Here is a 13410-nt window from a genome sequence, read left to right as displayed (position 1 = left end):
AAACCAGCTTAATACACCAATCAATACACCAGGATGAACAGATGGCTGTCTACAAAGAAAATAAAAATAGAAGAGTGGCCAAGTATTTGTGACAGGGTTGGTTTTATTGTAAATTTATGATAAATTTTCTGGAGGGGATAGTTAGTAAATCTTTAGCTGTATCAATAAAATGAGGATTAATGGAATGGCAGGTAGCAGCCCCTTTATACTAGGATGAAGGCCGAGGTCCCAGAATTCCAAGGACCTTCGCCCCTATCTGATGGTTTCCACTATGCTTTGACTTGTGCATGGGGCTACTGTAGGCATATCCCAGCAAGTATGTCACCCAGACAACCACCGTAAGAAGACTGGAGTTATGTGTGGCCTGTGGCATCCCCACTGATATCAGCAGTGTCCAGGGCTCTCACTTTACCATATACAAAGTGCAGGAATCGGTGGAGGCCCTGGATATCCATTGACTTTTCTACCTGCCGTACAACGCTATAGCAGTGGGGCTGATTGAATGGATGAAACAACCATTGAAGAAACAACTCTGGCAGGAGACGCCCTCTCTGGCTCTGTGGACACACTGCTTACCCCATCTGCGCCCTGAATGAAACTGCCCAAATTAGACGTGTCACTTTGCAAAATCACAAGCCCTGGACACTTAGTGTGGATCTTGTGCATTAATTAAAACTGTGTATGTATATATCCCTGATTACTCTCACAATGTAAACCAGGCCATGCAGGCCCAAGACACCCTTGAATTAACGTGTGTGTTCTCATCTCCACACACTCTTCAGGCTCAAGGACTGATACCACCGTCATGATCCAGCTTGACAGTATGAGGGATTGTCCCCTACTCCTTTGCCTCAACCTGGAACTCAACCTGGGTCTATGCCCTTGCCATAGAACCTACCCACTGGAGAGCACATCATTACACGGGCCCGGAAATCACAAACCAGCCCCAGAGGGTACAGTTTTTTCACTCCATGGGGCAAGGGCATAGAACATGATATATAGATCACACCTATTTTACAACCTATTCCTACGTGTACTTCTAAATAATCAATCCTGGTCCCCAATTGTGCAAGGGGGTGATCATCCTCTCATCATGGGATATTACAATATCCCCACTGTCTCACTCTGGCTGCAACACGTTGCAGAAGTGGCCAATCCATGTGGTATTGCAAACCAGGCACAGGCTGCTGCTGGGGGTGGTGCTGTCTCAGAACAACACAACTTCCTGTCTTGTTAGATTTAGATGGCCTAACTTGCCCTTTCTTTTCTTTTCTTTTTTTTTTTTTTTTTTTCTGGAGACAGAATTTCGCTCTTGTTGCCCAGGCTAGAGTGCAGTGGCACGATCTCGGCTCACTGCAATCTCCGTCTCCTGGGTTCAAGTGATTCTCCTACCTCAGCCTCCCAAGTAGCTGGGATTACAGGCATGCACCACCATGCCCAGCTAATTTTTTGTACTTTTAGTAGAGTTGGGGTTTCACCATGTTGGTCAGCTGGCCTCAAACTCCAGACCTCAGGTGTTCCACCCACCTTGGCCTCCAAAATTGTTGGGATTACAGGCATGAGCCACCGTGCCCGGCTGACTTGCCCTTTCTTCTACCCACTAGGTATCTCACCTGTCACCCATAGGTGGTGTACCTGTTCACCAACTGGGTGCAAATGGTGACCTTTCTCCAAAACAAAATGGACAGTTGCTTCTGCAGAGAGCTGCCCTTCTCCTCCCTGCCATGGGGCATCCAAGCAGCCAACCTCAGTATCTGGAGCCACTTCTATACTTGGTATAATGACCCCCACCCATTTCCCTTTCGCAATAAAAGCACTTCATGTGATAAGTTTCCCACCATCAGAGATGAGACAACATATTTTCCACCTAGCATAGGAGCAGGTTAATGTCACCCTCACTGTGGGGTATTCTGTAGATGATGGGCCAGGGTGGACAACAGCAGTATAGATATAGCTTGTGGGCTGTACACCCACATGTATTAAAAGGCATGATAATAGCATGCCACAAGCTAAAATCGGTGATAGGGGATGGCTACCCCCCAGTGTAATGTAATCTATTTCTTCAGGTAATAGACATGGAATGTGATGGCAATGTAACCAGTCTCTTTAGGTAACCAGTGATACATGACTGTGACGACAGAGTGACTCTCCACGTGGGGGCCTACCACACCCCTTAGGATGGCCGTGGGCATATGGCATCCACAGTTGTCCTTACTTACCCTATAATTGGACTGGTAGATGCACCTGGGGACATCCTCATTTGTTGGGACACATCGTGCCCAGTTTACACACCATTCTTCCTAACTGGGAAATTGTAAAAGCCAGGCACTACTGGAAGCATGCATCCTGGTAGTTTTACCTGTTGGCCACTTTTGCTGCTCCCCACCCCCGCCCACCACCCAAGTGGTGACAACAGACATACAGCTGCAAGTTGAGGCCCTGGCTAAACATAGGGCTGCAGTCTTTAATGATACCTATCATGATATTACTCTTCTCACTGAAGAAACTGCCCAAATTAGGTGCATTACTTTGCAAAATTGCATGGCCCAGGACATCTTAACCACCTACCAGAGCAGAACCTGTGTATTAATTAAAACTGAATTTTGTGTATATATCCCTGATTACTCTCACAATGTAACACAGGCCATGCGGGCCCTAGATATACATATTTCTGCTATAGAATCACTATCTTATGACCCTGTAACCAGATGGTTTAATCAACTCCTGAGCACTTGGAAAAACTTTATATACAGTATGATTGCTATTACATTCATTCTTCTTTTTTGTTGCAGTAGTTTGTATTGCTGCTGAAACATCTGGTTGCAAGGCTCCTCTGCAAACCCTGGCCCCAGGGAAATCTCAGAAGAATGGTATGATTAGAATGTAAGGGCTATTCAAGCATGCTGGGGTGGAGGGTATGGCAGACACACCGGGCAGCAATAACTTAACTTAAGCATACTCTGAGAATGACCCTACAATCAAAGAAGAATGTATGCTTGGAGTTCTGAGCTAAGGATCTGGGAGTGGCCAACCTGGAGACCCACTCCTTATCTATGAAGGACGTTTGAATCCCTACCTCATCCGTTAGAACACAGGTCATACTGGGGATTGAGGCCCTTTGTTTTGGATTAAATGGAGGTTGTTAGGTGGAGGGTTCTAAGTGAAAATACTATGTGAACTGCGTGCTTTTTACAAATGGTAGCAGTTCTCCTGTTCAGACACCACCACTGGGCCACCCACCCTTGTATGTAAGTTCCCCTAACAAACCCCACGTCATGTTAGCTGTCTCCAGGTCCCTTCTCTAGCCTCTCGGACACATTGTCATCCTTATTGGAGTCAATGGGGGCCCAGGATGACAATCTGTCATCTGAGCAAAACATTTCCCTAATTCCCTTCCAGTACCACTTCTAACTTTACTGCTGAAAGGAAAGTTCATTACTTATTTTTTTAAATCTGTGTTTAATATGTATAAATGTAAGAGGTTCAAATGCAGCATTGTTACATGGATATATTGCATAGTGGCTTGAAGTCTGGGCTTCTAATTTAATATATGTTTTCTCTCCTGTCTAAAGACCATGGTTTACTGAACCCAATGAGCATAAAACTCATAGTAGAGGCTACTCACTCAAGATTGAGGAGACCTGGACTTCAGACCTCATATAGTGACCTCGTTGTGTGACCTTGGTACACTCTCAGGACCTCAGCTGTAGAGTGAGGGCATAGGCCTACATATTCTCCACAATCCCTTCCCAGACTCTACAGATGCAATGACTAATTCCAAATAAATTACAAAGATAATAATTGCAATGAATTCTTGAAGAGGGTTTTACAGTCAAGGTAGAAGTTGAGTTTGGATTGGAAGGATGAGGAGGGCATTCCAGGTGAATGATGACACATCAAAACCAAGGCAGGAAAGCCTAGGTCCTAGTCAGGGGAGAGTGACCACACCAGTGGGCAGGGATCCGCATTTCGTGTGGTCCCTGCTGACATGAAAAACCACAAGCCTGTCTTTAAGTGAGTCATGGAAGGAGCTATCTGTGAAGCAGATGACTACTGGTCTGCACTAGGATGATGCTATTAACCTGCTACCATCATGCCCATGTGCATTAATAAGGCAAGTCACTGCTTGGGTGCTGGTGATGGGAGCCTTTGAAGACAAGGAATAACATGCTAATTTTAGCGCCAAAGGGCAGAGCGATTAGACACTAAATAGTTTAGAAAACACATTCTTTTCTCTCTTATGGGTTAGGAATATTTCAAAGGAAAATTAATCAGAAGTGAATCCAATGTCTAAATTTGGTAAGGATAAACAACACAAGAAAATGAGTGAATATTTGTGGTGTATGTACATGAATATGTTATGAGGTGAAGAGTGACCAAAATACCATTAGTCAATGCTAAATCTTCATTTAATTGGCCAGAAGATGCACAAGAAAATGATCACGTGTCGAGGGGTCATCAACACCAGGCCAGGGTATATAAAGGGCCCGGAGCGGGAGGAGGACATTCACACCTGAGAACATCCAGCTCCTCTCAACAGCCCACCCCACACCAGCCTCAGACACCACCATGACTGGCTCCTGCTGCGGCTCCACCTTCTCCTCCCTGAGCTACGGGGAAGGCTGCTGCCAGCCCTGCTGCTACCGCGACCCCTGCTGCTGCCGCCCCGTGACCTACCAGACCACCGTGTGCCGCCCCGTGACCTGCGTGCCCCGCTGCACGCGTCCCATCTGCGAGCCCTGCCGCCGCCCGGTGTGCTGCGACCCCTGCTCCCTGCAGGAAGGCTGCTGCCGCCCCATCACCTGCTGCCCCACGTCGTGCACGGCTGTGGTCTGCAGGCCCTGCTGCTGGGCCACCACCTGCTGCCAGCCTGTGTCTGTGCAGTCCCCCTGCTGCCGGCCCCCCTGCGGCCAGCCGACGCCTTGCAGCACCACCTGCAGGACCTTCTCCTGCTGAGACCCCACTGCCCCCACAGAGCAATACACTGAAGCCTAAACGTCTATTTGGTGTTTTCAAAAGTCAAAAGAAAAACAGATATTTTTTCACCAGGTGACAATAGTGATTTTTACCATCTGGATACAGCCTGGTATAAGCAGATGTCCACTACCACCCTCACCCACCTTTTCAGGTGTCTACATCAACCTTAGTCATTATGGATAGTAAATTGACCTTTAAGAATCCCTGGGGTGGACTTTGCAAACACATTCTACAATCTGATGGTTTTACTGCTCAAACTGTCACCATCATCTTTTGCAATGTGTTGCTCACTGTTGTCAATAAACTAATTTTTCCTGGCATAGCAAACTGCCCTGCTCCCTGATTTATTTGTTAGTGCATGTTTATTAGTGCACACAGATAAGCAAGATTTTGGAACCTGCACCAGGGAACCAAAGCTCAACCTAAGCAAAACTTTATCCATGGAAATCTCATCCATTCAGTCATTCAAGAATTGTTTATCAAGGGACCTCCAATTGACAGGTGCAGCCTGATTAGTGATGAACAAGCTACATGCCTTGCATCCAAGGAGCTTATGGGCTAATGGAATAGACAAAAGGAAACGCAATGTTCATGAAGAGGGTAAAAGTGGGAATAGCATATGCCAAGCCCAGAATGACCACTGGCAGTAAACCTGACCAGCACAGTGCATCTCATCTTCTTAGCATAGTTCCTAGAGTAGCGTTTTTCAAAGTGTGGCCCATGCATCATACACACTAGAATCTCTTGCAATTTAAAATGCACATTCTTGGGCCCCAAACCAAACCTAATGAATCAAAATCTCTGGGAATGGGGCCCAAGACTGCTTATTTTCTATCACTTCCATGTAATTCCTTAGAATTTCAGGACCATTATTTCGGAGGAAGACCAGGATTTGAGCTCCTTGAGACCTCAACAAGCATGGCCTGGTAGCCTTCCAAGAATAGTCACTGGAACAAGCCACAATGAAGACAACCACAGTTAAGAAAAAAGGGTAATATAGTAATAAGTCTGAAATAGCACCTGCTAAACTGTAATCAGAAGAATCAATTTGGCAGAGAAATGAATGTGCAAAAAGACAGTGTCTTGAGCTTGTCATAGGTGGAATAAAATGACAACAATGACAAAAAAGAGAGACAAAAAGGAAGAGATAAGGGATTAAATAAAAGTGAAGAGGGGAGGCAAGGCAATGAATAGGAAGAAAAGCAAAGAGGAAGATGATGGAGATGATGATGAAGACAGAAGAGGAAAAGAGAGAGGCACTAGGATTCCCGGTACAAGTATTTGAAGATGTTACAGGAGAGCTAGACTAGTCCTTAGATTACCCACGTGGCTAGGAAGCGTGTGCACATCAGGCAGTCTGCTGCCTGTCCTTTGCCCATCTCTACAGATCCATGTCTCACTGCTCCCCACTAAGATTCACTTCAAGCAACACTGACCTTATAGTTATTAAACATTTGCAGTTCTAAATGTTTTGCTTTTCCTCATGTTCTTTCACTTATCTGTTCTTTCACACACTCTTTTTCTTCACCTTCATCACCTACTTAACTCTGAGTCATTTCCAAGATTCAATTCAGTCTTCTCCAGTAGTCCTATCCCAAACCCTGTATCACACAAACACATGTGCAAATGCATACACACCTGTGCGCTTGCACACATATGCATGAGTGCACACGTGCACACACACACACAGGTTAGGAGTTCTCAGCAAGTTCCAATAGCTTACCTCCCTCCCCATAAGGCATTGTATTGAGATTATATGTTTTTTTGGGCCTCCAAGGAGGGGATCACAGTTTATTTTGGCTTCCAATACTGAGCTCAACATTTAATACATAACTAGTATTTAATTTCCGCTTGTTTAGTTATCAAAATAAATTAAAAGGAAATTGTCTTTACCACAAGAATTTTAAAAGGTAGGTATTTATTTAAAGCAAAAATTTCGGCATTGGTGTAACTTAACCTCTCTGACTCTAGTTATCCCGTCCGCAAAATGGGAAAAGCAACATTTACCAACGTAGATTATTGGGAAAGTTAAATAACTTTTATAACTTTTTATAACTGCAAGATGCCCTGGCACATAGTTAAATGCCCAATACCATTCATTTATATTCCTGTGGTGCATTTGGACATGACTGTATTGAACAGGCTCAAAAGACATGCTATCTACTACATACCAAATCATTGAGAATGGGAACAAATTCGGGGGAAGGCTTTACTAATCACACTTAAATTGTAATTTTTTTTCAGGATAGTCCACTTCTACTGGCAGCAATAGATTTTCTAATAAATATAATGAAGAAGGCAAAAAAAAAAAAACCCCACAACAACTTGGCATCAGATTAAGGCTGTCTCAGAATGAAAATGATCTTTAAAAATTCATTCTACAAGTCCACAGGAATGAGTCCGAGATTACAGGATTTATGAATAGGAGTGCAGCATCGGAAAAAAGAAGGACTGAGCAAACTGTAAGTATCTGATGGTTAGACTCTTTCTTTCACATTGAACCATCCAAGGGAATTAAACAACTCAAAGCTGTAATAGACCCCAAAAGATTACTTTGCCTTCCCTGACTTTAGGCAGATGAATATCTAAAAAACTCAGATGAATTTTTTAAAAAAATTCTAGCAACAAATTCCACCAGTCCCCTGATCATTTAGTTTTTCTATCTCTCCCAACTAAACTATTTTCTCTTTTCTAATTATATCTAATTAATTATATTCCTCTCTCTGTCTTCCACATTTGCATGGATTTTATGATAAGCCAGCCTCTGAAGAACACCAGGCACTGAAGACTCTGCCCATTTTACAGATGAGGAAACCTGGCTAAGGTAAGTCATTTACAACTGCAAAGAGATGGAGAAAGGATTGGAATCCTTCTTTATCTTCTCCATTCTCCTCCTGCCCTTTGCCCATCAATCTTCCCCATCCCATCTCTGACTCTTACGATTGGAGGATATTTTTAAGATTATTTCTGAGAACAAAGTCCTTAAGGAATGTATATTCTAATTTCAGAATTTTAATAAATTTCCTAACATCTAGTGGCTCCCAGACTAGTTCCTAACAAAATACAATTCATAAAACTATTAAGAAGAGGGCGTGGCCCACCATCACAAAAGGTCACCAACACTACATTCTTTATCTATCCAACTACAAAAATCTCACAAGTTATTTTCACTGTGCTTAAGATTTACTTGTTTCCATCCTGGTGATTATGCACTTGAAGTATGTGTGTAACTTGAATAATATGACTAAAAAGTCCATGTGGTAAAGACCAGGGACACACCTCTTGTCCAATAGCTTAGGACTATCAACATGCTATAGCAAGGGAGACCACATGGCTGAGGACCACAGGGCATCCTCCCAAACAAAGTAGAGAAATGTTATTATAAAATGTTGAGGAATGGTGGGGTAAAATTACATGACATAGTGTTTTCATAAGCTCAGGGAAAAACAGGGCTGTGTTTAAAAAATAATTAACACCAGATGTGGTCTGTGAAACAGACTTATGGTCCTCCTTTGCTGGAAGCTGTATAGTTAAGACAAATGGGGAATGTTGTGTCTGAAAGTCAATTGTCTGAAATTCTGCACCTGGTTTGGGTACTGAGGTTGCTTCTCTGTCCAAATGACTTAGATCCTGTCCAGGCAAGAGTGGAATGTTTGCTTCTTACTGATATGGATGAAGAGCAAGGTTTCTGACAGCCTATAATTTTAGAAAAAAGTATTTCTTCATACTGCGTTCTTTTGTTAACAAAAGCAGTGGATTTATAGACATATTTCTTTTTAGTTTGGCATCTCTGTATACATTCCAAAACAAAAAACAGTATGCTATACCATGTATCAAGTGAGTACTTATTTTATTTCACTAAATAAAAATTTTTAATAACAACTGCTACATGTTGTCTATTTTGAGTGACTCCAAGTTGGAAAAAGACTAGGAGACATCACCAGTGTTTCTACTCCACAGAAGACCTGTGGTATTGTTAAAGATTTGCCACTCTTTGATCCGTACGACTTTGGAGGAATTCATTTTGTAAATCTGGTCTTCCAAAAACTGTGATGGACTACGATGGATCATAGACTCAAAGGCCTTCAAAGATCAGAGATATGGTAGACCAAAGGTGTATTTTTAAAAAGAGCAAACAAAACAAAACACACCTCAGAGGTAAATTTGTGCCGAAGACCATCAGCATTCCTTGGGCAATGTTATCTTTAATCTACCTTCCAACACTAAATTTATTTTCTGTATTCCTATTCATCTTCACTATGGCTGGAAAAGACAAAGCTATTTTATTGGTCACCAGCTCAACTAATTCCCCTTGTCTTTTTCATAATACCACCTTACCACCTCATAAGCAAACAAAACCCTCAGCCAACAAACTAAAGCAGCTGTGACAGAAAGATAACTGATTCCTTTGTAGATATTGTCCATAGATTTTGAAGTATGTAATACAAAGTGCATATGTCAAAGCAAGAAAGCAAGAAATAGCCAATTTCAATTTTATTTCTAAGACAATAATCATGGAAGGGCATTCAGAAAGGCACAGAATGAATTAAATCCCCACTTACTTTGACTTTATTGTTTCCAGAAAAGTTCTTTCCCTTTAATTGCTTGATTTATCTTTGTCTTGCCTTACTAAAATTTGTGACTGCTATGTGATAGGAAACTATTTGAAAGTTATTTTTCTTTCCTTTCCCTCTCCACCCCCAAATAGTACAGCATCATCTACATAGTGTCTCATAAGTGTTAATGAGTTATAAACCAACTCAGATTACTAAAATAAAATCAGTCTAGCAGCTTTGGTGATGATTTTCTTACAAACAAGGTTAGGCACTGTGTCATCAAACACTGGGCCATGCTTTCCATAGCAGAATCAATACACATCCGCTCTTATGAACAATTTTGGCTTTTTAGAAATTCTTACTTGATCTCAATGCCAATCAGAAACCTGGCCTGTGACTCATGAACTTTCCAGTCTTATGCTTAAGTCACGGATGGCAGCAAACAAGAGGAAAGTGTGATGGTGGCAATGCTGGATTCTTCAAACTTGCATCTTCTCACATGGCATGACCTGGAAGCTGACAGATGAGCAATTGTTCTGATGATATACATCACCAGGTATTCAGTTAAAGGGAAAAAGCAGACAGGTAGAAAACAAAGCATCCTTTAGTGATTTAGGGATCGCTGCCTCAGCAGTTAAATCCAGAGTTCTCATTTCAACGGGCAGCTACAACTCTAGGAAATGACCTCACGTCCTGGGGGTCATTAGCTCCCAGCCAGGGCATATAAAGGGCCCAGAGGGGCACGAGGACAGTCACACCCGAGAACACCCAGCTCCTCTCAACAGCCCACCCCACACCAGCCTCAGACACCACCATGACCGGCTCCTGCTGCGGCTCCACCTTCTCCTCCCTGAGCTGCGGGGGAGGCTGCTGCCAGCCCTGCTGCTACCGCGACCCCTGCTGCTGCCGCCCCGTGACCTGCCAGACCACCGTGTGCCGCCCGGTGACCTGCGTGCCCCGCTGCACGCGTCCCATCTGCGAGCCCTGCCGCCGCCCGGTGTGCTGCGACCCCTGCTCCCTGCAGGAAGGCTGCTGCCGCCCCATCACCTGCTGCCCCACGTCGTGCACGGCTGTGGTCTGCAGGCCCTGCTGCTGGGCCACCACCTGCTGCCAGCCTGTGTCTGTGCAGTCCCCCTGCTGCCGGCCCCCCTGCGGCCAGCCGACGCCTTGCAGCACCACCTGCAGGACCTTCTCCTGCTGAGACCCCACCACCTCTCCCCTCAACGCACAAAACATTCCCAGGTGCACAGAATCATGTGCAGAGTCTTCCACCCCTTCTGGATCAGATGAGAGACTCCACCTTTGCAGCCTAGCTGATCCACAAGCACGAATTCAACAATAACATCCTGTTTCCCCACATAATTATGTAGCTAATCCTGGCCCTCTCTGACAATCTTGAGAAAAATTCCAGCTTTCATCATTTGATTTCTTGGCTTAAAAAAAAAAAAAAAAACGAGTAAATACAAATCAAAGCTCCTCTTGAATAGAACTCTGTCCCACTGACTCATCACCCTTTTTTGTATTATTTCAAGGTTCTCAGATGAGATTTTTTTTCTTCCAGGATAATGCTATTTGTATGCTGTATTTTTGCCTGTAAAAATAAAATAAAATTTTATTTCTGGGGAAGTAAACACATTTCTTTTTATTTATTGTTTATCACTCTTCAAAAGCTCATATTTAGCTTACATTACAGCATACAGAATCAGAAGAACGAAAGGAAGGATTTTCTAAGGGCCATTTTTGAGCTTTAGAATAGGAACAACTCAGGTGGAAGGTCTATAATTTTAATAGCATGTCAAAATAAATCTGATCATCTCATGTGATTCACCTTCGTATTTCTAGTCGCAGGTTTTATGGTGATGCTGAGGAAATGGTGAGACTACAGTAGGTCTCTGTAAACATAAACTTGACTTATGAATAATTCACACACATGATAAGGGGGAGGAAGTCTAAGTTAAGTTACAGCCCCATTTGTTCACCAATGTAGAAAACTGTGCAGTAATTGATGTCAAAGGGGACCTGGGAATCCCTAGCCACTGAACATCCCACGCTGGAGGAACCACTATCCCAAATTCTCCATGGTTCCCATCAGCACCATCACGGCCAGTTCTACTTCCAGTGGAGTGGCTGCTGCTGAGAAGGCAGGGAGAAGTGAAGCCTTGGTTGTCATCATCCTGGTTTTGAGCTCCACATTCATCTTACCATTTAAACACCACCAATGCAGTTGAAATGCTGATAACATTAATCCATACTGCATATATTGTTGATATTGTTAAATACTTGTAGGTTGGTAAGGAAGGCTAACCACTATCATTTCGCTGAGAAATACGTTTTTAGTTCCTAGCATCTGATAGAAAAGAGGTTTCTTTGATTGTTCGGCATGTATTCCTGGGCATATCTACCTGCCCATTGAGAAAAGTGAGGCAAGGGAAGCTTTGTGAGGGCAGAGGTCTTCATTTTTTTAAATTTAAATTTATTTTAAGTTCAGGGATACATGTGCAGGTGTGTTATATAGGTAAATTGTGTGTCACAGGGTTTTGGTATACAGATTATTTCATCACCCAGGTAATAAGCATAGTAACAGACGGCCAGGTGCAGTGGCTTATGCCTGTAATCCCGGCACTTTGGGAGGCTAAGGTGGGTAGGTCACTTGAGGCCAGGAATTCAAGACCAGCCTGGCCAACATGGCGAAACCCTGTCTCTACTAAATATACAAAAATTAGCTGGGCATGGTGGCAAGCGCCTGTAATCCAAACTACTCAGGAGGCTGAGTCAGGAGAATCACTTGAACCTGGGAGGCAGAGGCTTTGGTGAGCCAAGATTGCACCACTGCACTCCTGCCTGGGTGACAGAGTGAGACTCCGTTTCAAAAAATTAATTAATTAATTTAATTAAACAAAAGCATAGTAACAGACAGGTGGTTTTTTCATCCTCACCCTCTTCCCGCCATCCGCCTTCAAGTAGGCCTCAGTATCTGTTGTTCCCTTCTTTGTGTCCATATGTATTCAATGTTTAGATACCACTTATAAGTGAGAACATGTGGTATTTGGTTTTCTGTATATCTGCGTTAGTTCGCTTAGGATAATGGCCTCCAGCTTCATCCACATTGTTACAAAGGACATAATTTCCTTTTTTTATGGCTGTGTACTATTCTGTGATGTATGTGTACCATATTTTCTTTATCCAGTCCACCCTTAATGGGTATTTAGGTTGATTCCATATTTTTGCTACTTTGAACAGACGTATGCATGTATTGTCTTTATGGTAGAATGACTTCTATTCCTCTGGGTCCATACCCAATAATGGGATTGCTGGGTTGGATGGCAATTCTGTTTTAAATACTTTCAGAAATTGCCAAACTGCTTGCCACAATGGCTGAGCTAATTTACATTGAGGGCCAGGATCTTGACTAACTTTGTTCACTACTAGATTCCCACTGACCTGCACAATATTTGGCACATTGAGTATAATAAAAAATGATGTGTTGAATGATGAATGAATAAGTTCTAAGGGGATTGGTTAGAAGAGAGAAAAACATCATCATTCCATCCCAACTCTCAACTCATCATGCTGGATGTGCATATTCTTAAAACAATAAACCAATCATGAAGAAAGATCTTTTTTCTGGAAATATGGTAAAAGTTTCTCAACAAGAAGACTGTTATATTCAAAACCTTTACATTTTCAGTATGTGCACAATGGAGTTTTATCTTTGTTAACCGTTTGGTAATTAACCAATGGATAGGCTCATAAGTCTAATTTCTTTCTATATATTCTTTTTTTTTTTTTTTTTTTTGGAGACGGAGTCTTGCTCTGTTGCCCAGGTTGGAGTACAGTGGCACAATCTCCGCTCACTGCAAGCTCCGCTTCCCGGGTT

General features: G+C 43.0%; 2 protein-coding genes across 2 annotated transcripts; both read left to right on the top strand.

The window, feature by feature from the left end:
* Window positions 1-4535: 4535 nt before the first annotated feature.
* LOC105472182 (keratin-associated protein 2-1-like) lies at window positions 4536-5297 on the top strand. The gene has a single exon (XM_011725204.2). It carries the CDS (start codon window positions 4570-4572, stop codon window positions 4954-4956), a length of 387 nt encoding a protein of 128 aa, XP_011723506.2. The 5' UTR covers window positions 4536-4569; the 3' UTR covers window positions 4957-5297.
* A 5050-nt stretch (window positions 5298-10347) lies between these two features.
* Window positions 10348-10734, top strand: LOC105472183 (keratin-associated protein 2-1). Its single transcript, XM_011725205.2, has one exon. The coding sequence runs from the start codon at window positions 10348-10350 to the stop codon at window positions 10732-10734; it is 387 nt and encodes a 128-aa protein (XP_011723507.1).
* Window positions 10735-13410: the final 2676 nt, after the last annotated feature.

This window comes from Macaca nemestrina, chromosome 17 (genome assembly GCF_043159975.1).
Source record: "Macaca nemestrina isolate mMacNem1 chromosome 17, mMacNem.hap1, whole genome shotgun sequence".
Lineage (NCBI taxonomy): Eukaryota > Metazoa > Chordata > Mammalia > Primates > Cercopithecidae > Macaca > Macaca nemestrina.
This window is presented reverse-complemented; position numbering and strand designations above follow the sequence as displayed.

What these genes read in the sequence shown, in the direction of transcription:
- LOC105472182 (XM_011725204.2), top strand. Translation starts at nt 4,570, where the DNA reads ATGACTGGCTCCTGCTGCGGCTCCACCTTCTCCTCCCTGAGCTACGGG.
- LOC105472183 (XM_011725205.2), top strand. Translation starts at nt 10,348, where the DNA reads ATGACCGGCTCCTGCTGCGGCTCCACCTTCTCCTCCCTGAGCTGCGGG.